Here is a 13,056-nt window from a genome sequence, read left to right as displayed (position 1 = left end):
GCGGGTTATAGATACAGTATATCCAGGATCCTAGGGTAATTCTTGGCCTTGTGCTGGTTGCCCCCAAGTGACAGCTATCATCATTAGGTGGTTGGAGGGTTGTTGAAGGTTTGGCAGAGCCTCTTGTCACGAACACCTGACAGCAGAAGGCCCAGGGCCTTGCTGTGGTTAGAAATCATATATTCCCACTGGTAGCCGTGGTTAGATTTTCCTGAAGTAGGACCCGGTAAAATAGGAGCAGGAAGAGAGAAAGCGGATAGATGGGTTAATCCGGGGGTGACAGGGAGAGGTGGTGGCCAGCAAGTGCCCCTGAAATGCTGGACTGCGAGGGGAGCCTGAGGGCCGGTGGGTGGTGGGAACGGGCAGGGGCGGATGAACGGGAGGTGATGCTGCAATGAGAAACAGGCTTGGGAAGATCGGAAGGAAAATATTTTTCTCCCTAGGGAGTGGGATTTTCCACTCTGAGATGTGTGTGGTAGAGTGGTTCTAGCAGCTAAGCTCCATGGAGCAGCCATGGGAGCAGGTTACCAGAGTGGCCGTAGAAGTTGTTGAGATGAAGGAAGTTAGTAAAATAGGAGGTGAGAGGTGGTTTTCATGGATTTTTTAAATTGACCAACATAATGGTGGCCAGAAAGAAAAACTTTAGGTCAGGGCCAAAAATCTTTAGTGCATTTGTGACAGTAATAGCAGAGTTGAGATTCAAAAAATGAGAGTGTTGGGAAGAAGGTGAAATTGCCCCATCTGAAATCACTCTGCAGGGAAATGAGCATGTGGGCTTCCATCTCCTGTTTGGAGATACTGGGATATGTGCAAACAAGCTGCATATTTCTGAGGTTTTGAGAAAAGTGGTGCTATCAAGGAAGAGCAAGGTTTTTAAAGTAAGGCCACAGAGAGAGCATTCCTGCCTTCCTTGTAGCAAATGATACTTCTACAGCCAAAGCTGAAGTAGTCCCTAACACTGTGTTCCCCTTAGAAAGAGAACATCTAGGAGGGTAGGGACAATGCAGTTGGTGCATTGCCTCCTTACAAAGAGAAGTTGAAAGCATTTCTTTGAAGTGAGTATGACTCATGTTCTCCAGGAACACATTGTAGAATAAAGAAAGGGACCAATGTGGGCCAAAGGGCTTATCCAGGGAGAGAGACTGAAAGAAAACTGTCCAAAGAGGTTTTGTAGTTGTGAAGAAATGAATAAAATTAAACACAGACCAAAACAGTCAATGGGAAGACGTAATTCATTAAAAATCATATGTAATTAAGTGTTTGCTAGAATTGATTAGAATCACCCCTAAAGCAGGAATCATAGTAAAAACATATTATAAAGAAAATTAAATGATTACACTTTCATCTGGAGAATTGTAGTGTAGAGGGAAGTAAACATAGTCAATTAATAAACCTGTTCCAAAAGATTATCATGAATGGTAACCAAGAATAGATCATTAGAGCTAATTGTATGGTCTCCAAAGGTTTCCATATTCAATTTGTACTGTTTACAAAACAAAATAAGTTTAGCCTCTTTAGTGACACTGCAAATATGGAAAAAGAAAAGACTACAGGCTGTTTTTCTGCTTTTTAGATCAGCTCTAATAAGAATAGCTTTATACTTAGAACATTTTTCTTGATGAATAAGTAAAAATAAATCATTGTTTTGCCACATATCTTTGCTATTTCTGGAAGGCTAAGGGAAGTGAGAACTTTCTGTATTTTCAGGCAAGTTGTAGCTAGGATGAGTTAGAAGATGGTAATTGGAGTGGCTGGCTGGTGTCTGATATTTGTCATCTGTATTTGTCCTTTAACATGACATGGTTCCATTATTTTATTGTGGAAACCTTTTGGTCACTGGGGTTAGCTGTTTTATACAATCCAGAAACTAAGCAAGTATAGTGATGAAAATATTTTGATTACTGTGTTATTACTGAGGAAGAAGGGAGTAGTGGTTTATTTTTATGTATTAACTCTGAATAAGGTTGCACTTGATGAAAGTTATAGTTATTGATAAGATGAACATCATAGTAGTGTAAAGTGATTGCAGGGTTTAGGTGTTCCATACAGATATTTGGTTTTAAATAGGCATGGACAAAATACATTAATGAAAAAAAGGAGAGGTAAGGTTGCCCCAAAGAGCAACCACAGTTGAGTAGCAGGTTGGAGGCAGCCCACCATCGGGATCCCTGACTTAAAAGAAGGCAGAGCTGCCAAGTGTTGTGGATCCTGCCTGGAGTCCCAGCTACTCTGGAGGTTGAGGCAGATGGATCACTTAAGCCCAGGAGGCTGTAGTGAGCTGTGATCGTGCCACAGCACTCTAGCCTGGGTGGCAGAGCAAGACTCCATCTCTTAATAATAATAATAAAAAAAGGTAGAGCTTATTTATGGTTAGGGAGACACTCAGTCTCTCTGATTCATTCAGGAAAAGTCTACAAAGCTAGTATGAAACAGAAGGTGCATAACTACCTGGAGAATCTGGATCAATACAGATATTCAGTCTGAGAAAGGCAAGAAGAGCACCATGCTGGTTTTAGCAAGTTCACAGGAAGTGGGCTAGAAGCAGAAGTGATGGAAATTCTGAGATAAAAGGGAACCTGAAGCCATCTATCTATAATTGTGGTTACAGTGGTTGCCCATGATCAGTTGCATTATGTTTTCTTTTTTTTTTTTTTTCCTACTTCTTTTTCTGGCATGCCAATGGTCAGGCCAGCTTTGATAAAATACACATCACTAAGCAATATCTTCCTCTGCAAGAGTGAGTCATGTTTAAATGATCAACTGAGGATTTATCTTTTCAACAACTCCAAAATGTGTTGAAAGTCGGGGGAATTTGATCTGGACCCTCAGGGTTGAAGGAGGACTATACACTATTTTCATTACTTCTGAAGCCCAGCAGAAATCTGAGTGTGCCCACGATGATGGCACACGTTACTATCCTCCAAGTGGAGGTTCTCGCAGGCCTTTGGTGATCAATGGAAGAAAGGACACACCATGTAAGGCAAAGCAAGCAGCTTTTAGTGAAAGTGAAAGTACACTCTCTCAAGAGAGAGGGAGCGGGACGGCTCAAAAAGAGCAGCTGCCCAGAAAGGAAGGGGTTTTGGTCTCAGGAAGTCTCATTAATTGAGGGGAGGAATATTCAAGGCTAAGGTTGGCTTTCACTAAGAATTTGGGTAGTAATTTCTAGAATTGGGTTCCCTCTTAAAAAAAAAAAGGACATCTTAGAAATGGTATTTTAATTATTTTTAATGGATATAATTTTATTTTATTATTTTTAACTGACACAATAATTGTACATACTTATGGGGTATACATGGTGATGTTTCAATACATGTAATGCACAGTGATGAGATCAGGGTAACTGGGATCTTGAATATTTATCACCTTTTGTGTTGGAAACATTCAATATACTCCTTCCAGCTATTTGAAACTATATATTGTTGTTAACTGTAGCCATCTACAGTGCTACAGAACACATCCTACAGTGTTATAAATGTTTCTTCCTATCTAGCTGTAATTTTGTATCCTTTAGTAAACTGCTCCCTATCTTCTTCTCCCCCTTTCCCTTTCCAGCCTCTGATATCCTGTTCTACTTTTTACTTCTATGAGATCAACTTTTTTTAGTTTCCACATATGAGTAAGAACATGTGGTATTTAACTTTCTGTTCCTGACTTATTTCACTTAACATAAATGGTATTTCTAAAGATTTTGTATTATATCCCAAGCTGAATTTATTATCCCAAAAGTATGGCTGCTATGTTATCATTTCCTGCCAGTCAGGTTTGTAAGGTTGTTGATTACTTTTATAAGGGGGAACACAAATTGGGTTTTAGGATGTTGAATAATTAATTAAAATAAACAGATACAGAATTGGATGTGAAAAGAATAGCTGTGGCAGAAAATATGAAACATTGTTTGTGTCTAAGACTACCATTTATATACAGCTTCAAAAATGATTTTATGATAATGTTAGCCACTCAGGACCAAAGTAAACAGTTCTAATATCTTGAGCAAGCTTGTCACCATCACTTCCCCAATATCTATACTTAAGAGTTTAAATCCATTTTAATTAAAAGTAGCAAACAACACTTTCTTATACCACATCAATAAGCATAACACCATTTCTAATACAGATGGCTTTGACACTTTTGAATTAAAAAACGATCCAGCTTTAGCAAGTGGTAAATGAAGTTAACTATCTGGTGAATTTAGGTTATACTCAGTTTGGATAAATTAGATCTCAAGGTGGAGTTTGCATTTTATTGGAGTATTAGCTGTTCATGACCAGCATTTATCAGATAATTGCCAAATCTACATTTTCCTTCTTTATAGATTTGAAGTTACTGTCTGTTGCAATAAAGCAAAAATCTCATGCACATATAGTTACATTTGAAATATTCACAACTTTTAAGTGGGTGACAGGAAGACAATCTCTCAATCAGAAGATTCAATGAAGATGTTTAGATGTTTCCAGTCTTTCTTCTTGACTGAAGCCCCTTAGGATTATAGTTTGAGCTCAGTCTGATACATTTGGGTCTTGCTGAGTTTTTTTGTCTTTCAGAAAAGTAATGTATGCGTACTAACTAGAGCTTCAAAAAAGCTCCCTGATCTTCTTAGAACTATGCCAAAGAATTCTAGTAGAACATGGATTCCTCTAATGCTGTGTGTTTTAAAGTAGTGATTCCCTCTAGAAGCTTCGTTTTAAACATTTCTTCCCTTGTTTTTGTAATAGGTCATGTATAAAACGGTTTGTGTTTTTAGATGAAAGGAAATCAAATGGGCATTAACTCTTTTTGCACTAAAGAAATCTTTTGATACCTATAGTTATGCCACTGAGCTGGCATAAAAGACCCCAATTCCTAGTGTGTTAGGCTGGAAGGGACTTTGGGTATCATCTGCTCGACTCCCCCATTTCACAGGCAGCTTCCTGTCTGTCACATACAGAGCCAATGCCACGGCCAAGAAGAGAACTTAGGCTACTTTCCAATCCCGGCTGCCCTCAGCTTTCGTTTTGTTTGGCAATTGGGCTTTTTGGCATTTTCTGGATTTGCATATTTGCTGAATAGAAAATCAACAAGGTTTTATTGTGTGAACATTTGAGGTGGACTTAGAATACTGTGTTACAGAAATAACTGATGAATAGTTTTGGGTCTTACACTTAAGACTGGTGGGAACTCTTGAAATAAACAAAATTGACTTTAATCCGGGGTCCCTTTTTTCTTATTACCAAAAATGAAGTCTCAGACTATGTCACCAAGCATCTCATAGCAAATGTTTTTGACCTTTTAGAACAGAAGAATCAATAACAGAAGATGACAAGAGGAGGTATGTTTGGTTTAATTTGAATAATTTTAGCCACACCTCATGAATTTAATGCATTATAGCACATTACCAATAATACAGATTCCACCAGGAAAACTTTTGGCACAGAGAATACAGGTTGAAGCCTGTGATCTGAAAAGGAACTTACTCAGGATTCATAACCTTTGCTGCTTTCAAACAAGTGTGGTTTTTGTCCTGTGCACATGGCCCATGTTAATTTCCATCCTATGGCCTTTGATTGTGCTACTGTCCCTAACCAGGTGGCTTCCCTGCATGCTCTCAGCCTTTTCCGTCTTCCCACTCCTCCTGTGATTACCCACAATCTACTGTCATTACTCCTAAACTTTTCCTCTCCTAATTTTACATTTACATCTCCTTAAAAGTAAAATGGTTTTGTGTGTCCATCACACCTACTATCGTGCTGACCACGTTGAATTCTTGATAAATGTTCATTGATCACTGTAACATGTCTCTCCACTGATATTCATTACTACATTAACTTATAACATCCCAACTTCTTCTCTCTTTGCAAGTAAAATATCTAGAAATGCTACTAATTCAACAGAATATTCTTTTTATATATCTATATCTATATCTATATATATATCTTCTTTTTAATGCAGGGAAAACAATTATGTTCCTAAGGGCATGAATATTCTAAATTCTGCTTTAGAAAAATCATGAGTTATTTAAATAATTATATAATTGTTTGAAGTACTCCATGCTTCCGTTGCATCCTGTGAATAAATAGTACCATTTAAATTGGTCTGATTTCTTTCCATGAAGAAATTATGGAGGAGTGTACGTTGGCCTGCCATCCGAAGCTGTCAGTATGGTGTCCAATCAAACAAAGACCGTACGGAAAAGTAAGTGAAATCATGTGGTATTTATGTCGTCTATATATTTATGTTTTATGAAAAACTATGAAATTTATATTTCAGCTTACCTGACTCGACCTACATATTAGTTGCAGTGGACCATCTATAAGTACTGCCTGTTCATTGTAATCATTTGTTGAAATGGCCATCTACATGGTTAAGAGGAATTTCAGAGCAAAATTTAGCTTTTATTCGTGGTTATGCTCCATGGATATTTTTAATTTCTTATTAATTTTGGTGATGATCAGTGTGAAAATGAAAGCTAACATCTAAGTCAGTTCATGGAAATTTTGTTGCACACAAAGTTATATTTCTATAATATAAGAGGACTAACTGATAAGCAATCTGGTGACTAAAGGAAAAGTAACTGTCCATTGTATAATTAAATGAAGTGAGGTTTGATTTTCTGAGTTTTAATAATTAGCAATTGTGGGGCTAATGAAGTCCTTTTGAATAGGTATGATTGATAGATATCAGTAGCTTCTTGCTGGAGTAAATTTTTAAGCAAGGCTCGTGATAAAGAATGCTGATTTACTAAGTCACTGTACCAATGAGTTTTCTGATGCATCTGATGTATAGTTTTACATTTAATATTTTACTATTAGTATATTTACTTTGCACATAGGCTATATAACAGTATTTTTAACATACAATGTTTGTTTCTCATTGTTATTTCTCCACTTTATGATTTAGACTAGCAAATACATATATGTTACTACTGTTTGTAGTTTTGTGGGAAATTAGAATACGTTCTTTATAATTTAAACATTTAACTTTTTAAAATTTTCTCTTTAAGATTAGAAGAAAATAACATCACAACTCAATAATCAAGAGATCAAGAGGTGCTGTATGTTTTTCTAAATAATTCTATGTATTTAGTCTTGATGATGAATGGACTATATATATTATTGCTATATACTTCTAAGAAATCTTAAACTTCAGGATTAGAAGAAGGGGTCTCATACTATGGAATCGAGTATATTTTATTGTGAAGAGGTTAATGATCAGATCAATTTTCTTTACAGCTACTTTCTTTTTTTCATTTCATTTTGTTTAAAATGCAACTTAATTTTCTCCACCTAAAACACCGAGAACTCGCCCTTCTTCATTGCCAAAAGCTTTGAGGGCCTAGGACTTGAGAAATGATAGGGAGAGACCAGAAAGGCTAGGACTGGGAATTGGGTTAGAATCAATATTAAGTGTCTGGCACTAGCCAGGGGTTAGTTAATACACTGAATCCTACGTTCAGTTTACAGGTTGGGTATTATAAAACATGTCCAATATGGACAGAAGAAACCATTTTCTGGAAGATGAAGCACTGTGGACCTGGGATCCTGGCAAAGAGCTTGGAGCTAGAATTATAATAAAATAAATGAGAACAAGACCAAGAAAAAACAATAGCTTTCATTTATTAACTACCCTCTGTGTACCAGTCTCTAAAAGACACAGAACAGCATTTCCATAGAGGCAAAGGGTCTTAGTTTACCTGGTGCACAACGCATGTGATGCTTGGATCCCCACTGTGTTTCAGTCTTGCTGAGTGACACCTGGAACCTCTGGTGGTTTCCGCAGATAGCCCCTGCTCTTCTGCAAGCCGGACAACCTTGGATTTGCATTCAGGCTCTTCCACTTACTAGTTGGGCAAGTTACTGCCCTTTAATGGCTTCAGTTTTGTAATCTGTAAAATGGATCTAATGCATAAATTGATGATTGTGATTGATGATTGGTGATTGTTGTCATCATCATCACCATACTATTTTTTTTAATAACCAAAATCCAACCATTGGCAGAGCAGAAGCAAGACTGATTGATACTGAACCAACTTCTTGCCCAAGGCCAGTAGTGGAGTCAGTGTTTGCGATGGGGTGGGACTGCAGACCAAGTTCACAGATAGATAAGCTTTCCTGCTGGGGGAAGGGGACACAGAAGCCATAACTAGTTTCTTCCTGACAAGAACTACGACAACCTTGGGGTAGCTACTTCTTTGAAGACTTTCTCATAAGGCAACAACATTATGGGTGTTTATTCCCCAGTACTCATGGCCACAGGGTGTTGGATTTCTTTTTGAAAATTTGCTGGAGATTTTCTATTTCTAGTATTTTATTTTATTTATTTATTTGAGGCAGGGTCTTGCTCTGTTGCCTGGGCTAGAATGCAGTAGCATGATCACAGTTCACTGCAATCTCAAACTTCTGGGCTCAAGCAATCCTCTTGCCTCAGCCTCCCCAGTAGCTGGGACTACAGGTGCACACCACCATGCCTGGATAATTTTCCTGTGTTTTTGCAGAGACAGAGTTTTGCTGTTGTTCAGACTGGTCTCAAACTCCTGGCCTCAAACGATCCTCCCTCTTTGGCCTCCCAAAGTGCTAGGATTATAGGCATGAGCCACCTCACCTAGCTTATTTCTAGAATATTTTAAATAAGTCCTAAACCCTCCATATAGATTTCTGAGTTCCCTGCCAGTTTTCCCTTACATAGAAGTACTTTTATTATTTGTATCAAATACAAAAGAGAAGTTTAAAGCAAGTATATATTATTACTGCTTACCCTCCTGAAAATAAGGTGCATTTCAAAAAGCACAGGGACAGAGTGGAGAGAGGTGCTGTGTAGGTAGATATTAGGGGACTGGGCAGCTCTGCTGCCCACACAGATCTTAGATGATTCTCCTTCAACTCCCCTCAGCTTCTGTCAATCTGTTTTCTCATGGGAGAGTTAGACAAGATGATTGCTCGTCCTTGTGGGTGGATCTAAAATTCCCTGATAACAATTTAGCAATATTGCTGGTAAGCCAGCCCACATAACTTCAGGCAGCTAGCTAAAATATTTCCTTACTGTTCATGGCTATAAATATACATTATTTTATTGCCACCTCTATCTCTTCTCAGTTTTCCTTATTCTTTAATTCTATTTCTGAACAATTAGTCTGATCCTGGCCTTTCTTCTGTCTCCTTTGAAGTATCTGAAAAGTTTTTTAAGTTGAAAGGCTATTTATTTTTCTTAGTTGCTGAGTCCATTGTGGTACTTATGAGTGACAAGTCTGAGTTCATGGCTTTCTAGGCCCAGGTTGAAGCAGAAACTCTGATGATGAGACTGTCCTTTGGAGAGGAGACATTTTAGGGAAAGGATTGGAGATCCTGTTTTTTGTTTGTTTTTTTTTTGTTGTTGTTGTTTTTTGATCTAACATGTAAAGCTGTCTCTGAACTCACTCAATGACCAAAGTTTAAAGTTGATTTGGTTACTTTTTGAAACAAACTGAAGGATGATTTCAGAATCCCTTAAAATTACCTATATCACGATTCAAATGTGTGGTTTCTTCTACAGATGACTCTAGGGTTACAGTTGTGCCCATGTAGATATGCAGAGTCCTTTCAGCACAGAGGAGCTTAAAGGAGTGGTTCTCAAGTGCCAATGGATGGCCGCCACTGGACAGACTGGCTGCGTCAAAATCCCCTGGTGGGGGGAATGCCACGCAATGTGGATGGCCAGGCTCCCCCAGCAGGTTCTGACCAAGTAGGGAAGGGATGGGACTGTGGCCGAACAGTCTGTAGTTTTTATTTGGGTGATACTGACATACATGCAGCTAGGTTTGGGCATTGTTTGTCGTGTTACATTTTACTTGCAAATTTATAAGTCTCTTCTCTGTCTGACGTTGTCTCTTTATATAAATGTCAGCAGTGGTTAGCACTCTGATGGCTGTCTATAAGTTGTAAATAAATGTTGGGTGATTGCTGAATATGTGCTTTGCTTAAAAAAAAATGGCTCAGGGCTGAAATATCTAGGTTGTACCTTTTCCAGTTTGCTAACTCTTTTCTCCTCTTCTGTTTATTGCCTTCATAGCTTGCTGATCAATTTGGATGGGATTTGGCCCCGTGGGACATTGTCATGTGCACAGACATTTCCTAGGACATTCTAAGCAGTTGTCCTTCCCTCTCCTGCCCCCCAAAATCTTAACTGTATCCTTAAAACCATGGGTACAGGTAGAATGCCGTGGTCATAGAAGGGAATTGGTTAGACAGTACACTCACGTGTGGAACTTTCTGTGATCCACCTGCGAAAGACCAGTTAACTAGTTGTCACGGAGGCTGCTGTCGCCTGGCCTGGGCTGCTGTGCTCCGTGGCATCATCACCCCGGCCATTCAGCACCGTCCATGGAGGTCATGTCTTTTCACTGATCCTTTTTTGATAGTTTTTATATAACAGAATCCTTATTCTATTTATAACTTAAGATAATACGGCATTATACACGAATTACCTAAAATAATATATTTGTCTGCTACCTTTCACTATTTCTACTCCACGTTAATTTTTAGCTGTAAAATTGGTAAATCGATTTCTTACTACTGTCTCTTTCTCTTTTTTACTGTTTGGTTTTCAAATTTTATTTAAATGTCAGAGGATTTCCTTTAGTAGGAGCAATATATTTCATTGCGATATTTGAAAAAAATCGCAATATTTAAAAATAAACTACTTAAATTTGCATGCCATGTGCACCTTTTGATTAAAATCTTATTTTCAAAGGCTTATGTAACTACGAATACGTCTAGCCATCGAGTCCCCCATTCTGCCTTTGTGTGATCATGGCCTCTCATCATGTTCATTCTCATTCTATGCTGCTTTTAAGGACGTGTGATTGATGGTTAGTGAGTATCTGGAAAGTTCTCAATTTGATAACGACAAGTGTATCTACTTAGTACTGCATTGTAAATTACTCAATTTACCAATGTATTTCAACAATTAAAACATTTCTATCCCTCTTCACCTGGATTTCTTAATTATTTTTCAAAAGAACACTTCCAAAGAAGTCACGCATGCCATCCTGATATGTGCCTATAATATATCAGTGTACAAAGATAATAATGTATAGATTACTGTGAAAAACCAAAATTTTTTTTACAAGGAGAAAGGTATTATCTTATATATTTAGTCCATATGACAACCACAGGGACATCAACTTGATTTTTTAAAATGTCTAAGGTAAGAATTACTAAGAAATTATGATACACATACTCCTGTTCCATACCTACAAGTCCATATCAGCATTTGTCCTATAGGGATAACAGATAAGCGGAATATCAGCATTTGTCCTATAGGGATAACAGATAAGATTTTGTTTGTTTGTTTTTTTTTGAGAGAAATCTCACACTGTTGCTGCAGGTAGAGTGCAGTGGTGTCATCGCAGCTCCCTGTAGTCTCAAACTCCTGGGCTCAAGTGATCCTCCTGCCTCAGCTGATACTATAGGCATGCACACCACCACATCCAGCTAATTTTTTCTATTTTTGGTAGAGAAGGGGTCTCGCTCTTGCTCAGGATGCTCTCAAATTCCTGACCTCAAATGACCCTCCTGACCTTGAGCGATCCTCCCACCTCGACCTCCCAGAGTGCTAGGATTACAGGCGTGAACCACTATACCCAGCCAAGATTGACTTTTTAAAAAACTTTTAATTTTGAAATGATTTTAGATTTATAGAAGAGTGTAAAGATTGTACAGAGAGTTCCTGTATATCCTTAACCCCACTCCCCCAATGGTAATCTTGCTTAAACCTTAGTACATTTGTCAAAAGAAGGAAATTAAACATACGTACCACATGATAAAACTACAGCCTTTAATTGGATTCCATTCATTTTGCCACTAATGTCATTTTTTCTTTTTGTTCCTGGATAGAATCCAAGATTCCATCCCATTTTGTTGCATTTGGTCATCCTTTCTCTGTAGTCCTCTCTTCCTGACATTTTCTCAGTCTTCCCATGTTTTTCATGATCTTGACACTTTTGTAGTCTACTGGTTAGATATTTTGTAGCACGTCTCTCAATTTAAATTTGTCTGTTTTCTCATGATTGGACTGGGGTTATAGATTTTTGGAAAGAGGACCACAGAAGTGAGGTAGCTCCCTCATCACATCACATCATATCATATCTCATGATCCCAACATGACTTATTACTGGTGATAGTCACCTTGATCACTTGAGGAGGTGATATCTGGTAGCTTCCTCTACTGTAAAGTTTCTAGTTTTCCTTTTCTATCCTCTGTTCCTTGTAAGCGGTAAGTGCATCACTAGGTTTAGACTACACTCAAGGACAGGGAAATTAAGCTCTGCCTCCTGGAAGAAACAGTATCAAGGAATATTTGGACATTTGTTGAAAACACCATGGTAATTAATAAGTATTTTGGAGGAGATACTTTGAGACGCTACAAATGCTCTATTTCTCCCTAAAGTTTTGCCCACTCAATTTAGCATTTATCCTTAGATCTCACTTGCAGTATTTGTTACTGTGATGTTCCAGAGGTGATTTTTCTATTTCCCTCATTCCTTCTACATATTTTATTTGAAATTCTTCTCTAAGGGATATTTTCCCCTTCTCTCCCATTTACTTATTTGTTTTGGTTATTTAATTAATTAATTTATTTTAGACAGGGTCATGTTCTGTTGCCAGGGCTAGAGTGCAGTGACATGATCATAACTCACTGCAACCTCGAACTCCTGGGTCAAGTGATCCTCCTGTCTCAGCCTCCTGAGTAGCTGGGACTACAGGTGCACGCCACCATGTCCTGCTAATCTGTTTATTTTTTGTAGATGTGGGGTCTTGCTATGTTGCCCAGGCTGGTCTCAAACTCCTGACTTCAAGCGATCCTCCTGCTTCTGCTTCTCAAAGTCCTGGGATTATAGGCGTGAGCCACTGCTCCCAGCCCCCATTTACTTATTTATTCAATCATTTATTCATATCACTGTGGACTTATGGATATTTATTTTATTCTTTAGTTTCTCAATTCCTGTCACTATTTTACTGCTCGAATCATTCCAGCTTCAGCCAGTGGAAGCTTTTTCACGTTGGACCCTGACATGCCCCTTCCTTTTCTTCCCCCGTAGGTTGAGTT

The 13,056-nt window shown here is 38.3% G+C and overlaps 1 protein-coding gene across 1 annotated transcript in view; it reads left to right on the top strand.

The window, feature by feature from the left end:
* The window catches only part of C10H12orf75 (chromosome 10 C12orf75 homolog), a 30,221-nt gene extending 19,282 nt beyond the window's left edge, over positions 1-10,939 (top strand). The window contains exons 3-6 of the mRNA XM_020287880.2: positions 5,270-5,305; positions 6,089-6,168; positions 6,977-7,022; positions 10,018-10,939. Of these exons, the coding sequence (XP_020143469.1) occupies positions 5,270-5,305; positions 6,089-6,168; positions 6,977-6,981 (121 nt within the window). The 3' untranslated portion in view covers positions 6,982-7,022; positions 10,018-10,939. The remainder of the gene's footprint in view (positions 1-5,269; positions 5,306-6,088; positions 6,169-6,976; positions 7,023-10,017) is intronic.
* The last annotated feature ends 2,117 nt before the right edge of the window (positions 10,940-13,056 follow it).

Source organism: Microcebus murinus, chromosome 10 (assembly GCF_040939455.1).
Source record: "Microcebus murinus isolate Inina chromosome 10, M.murinus_Inina_mat1.0, whole genome shotgun sequence".
NCBI lineage: Eukaryota > Metazoa > Chordata > Mammalia > Primates > Cheirogaleidae > Microcebus > Microcebus murinus.
This window is presented reverse-complemented; position numbering and strand designations above follow the sequence as displayed.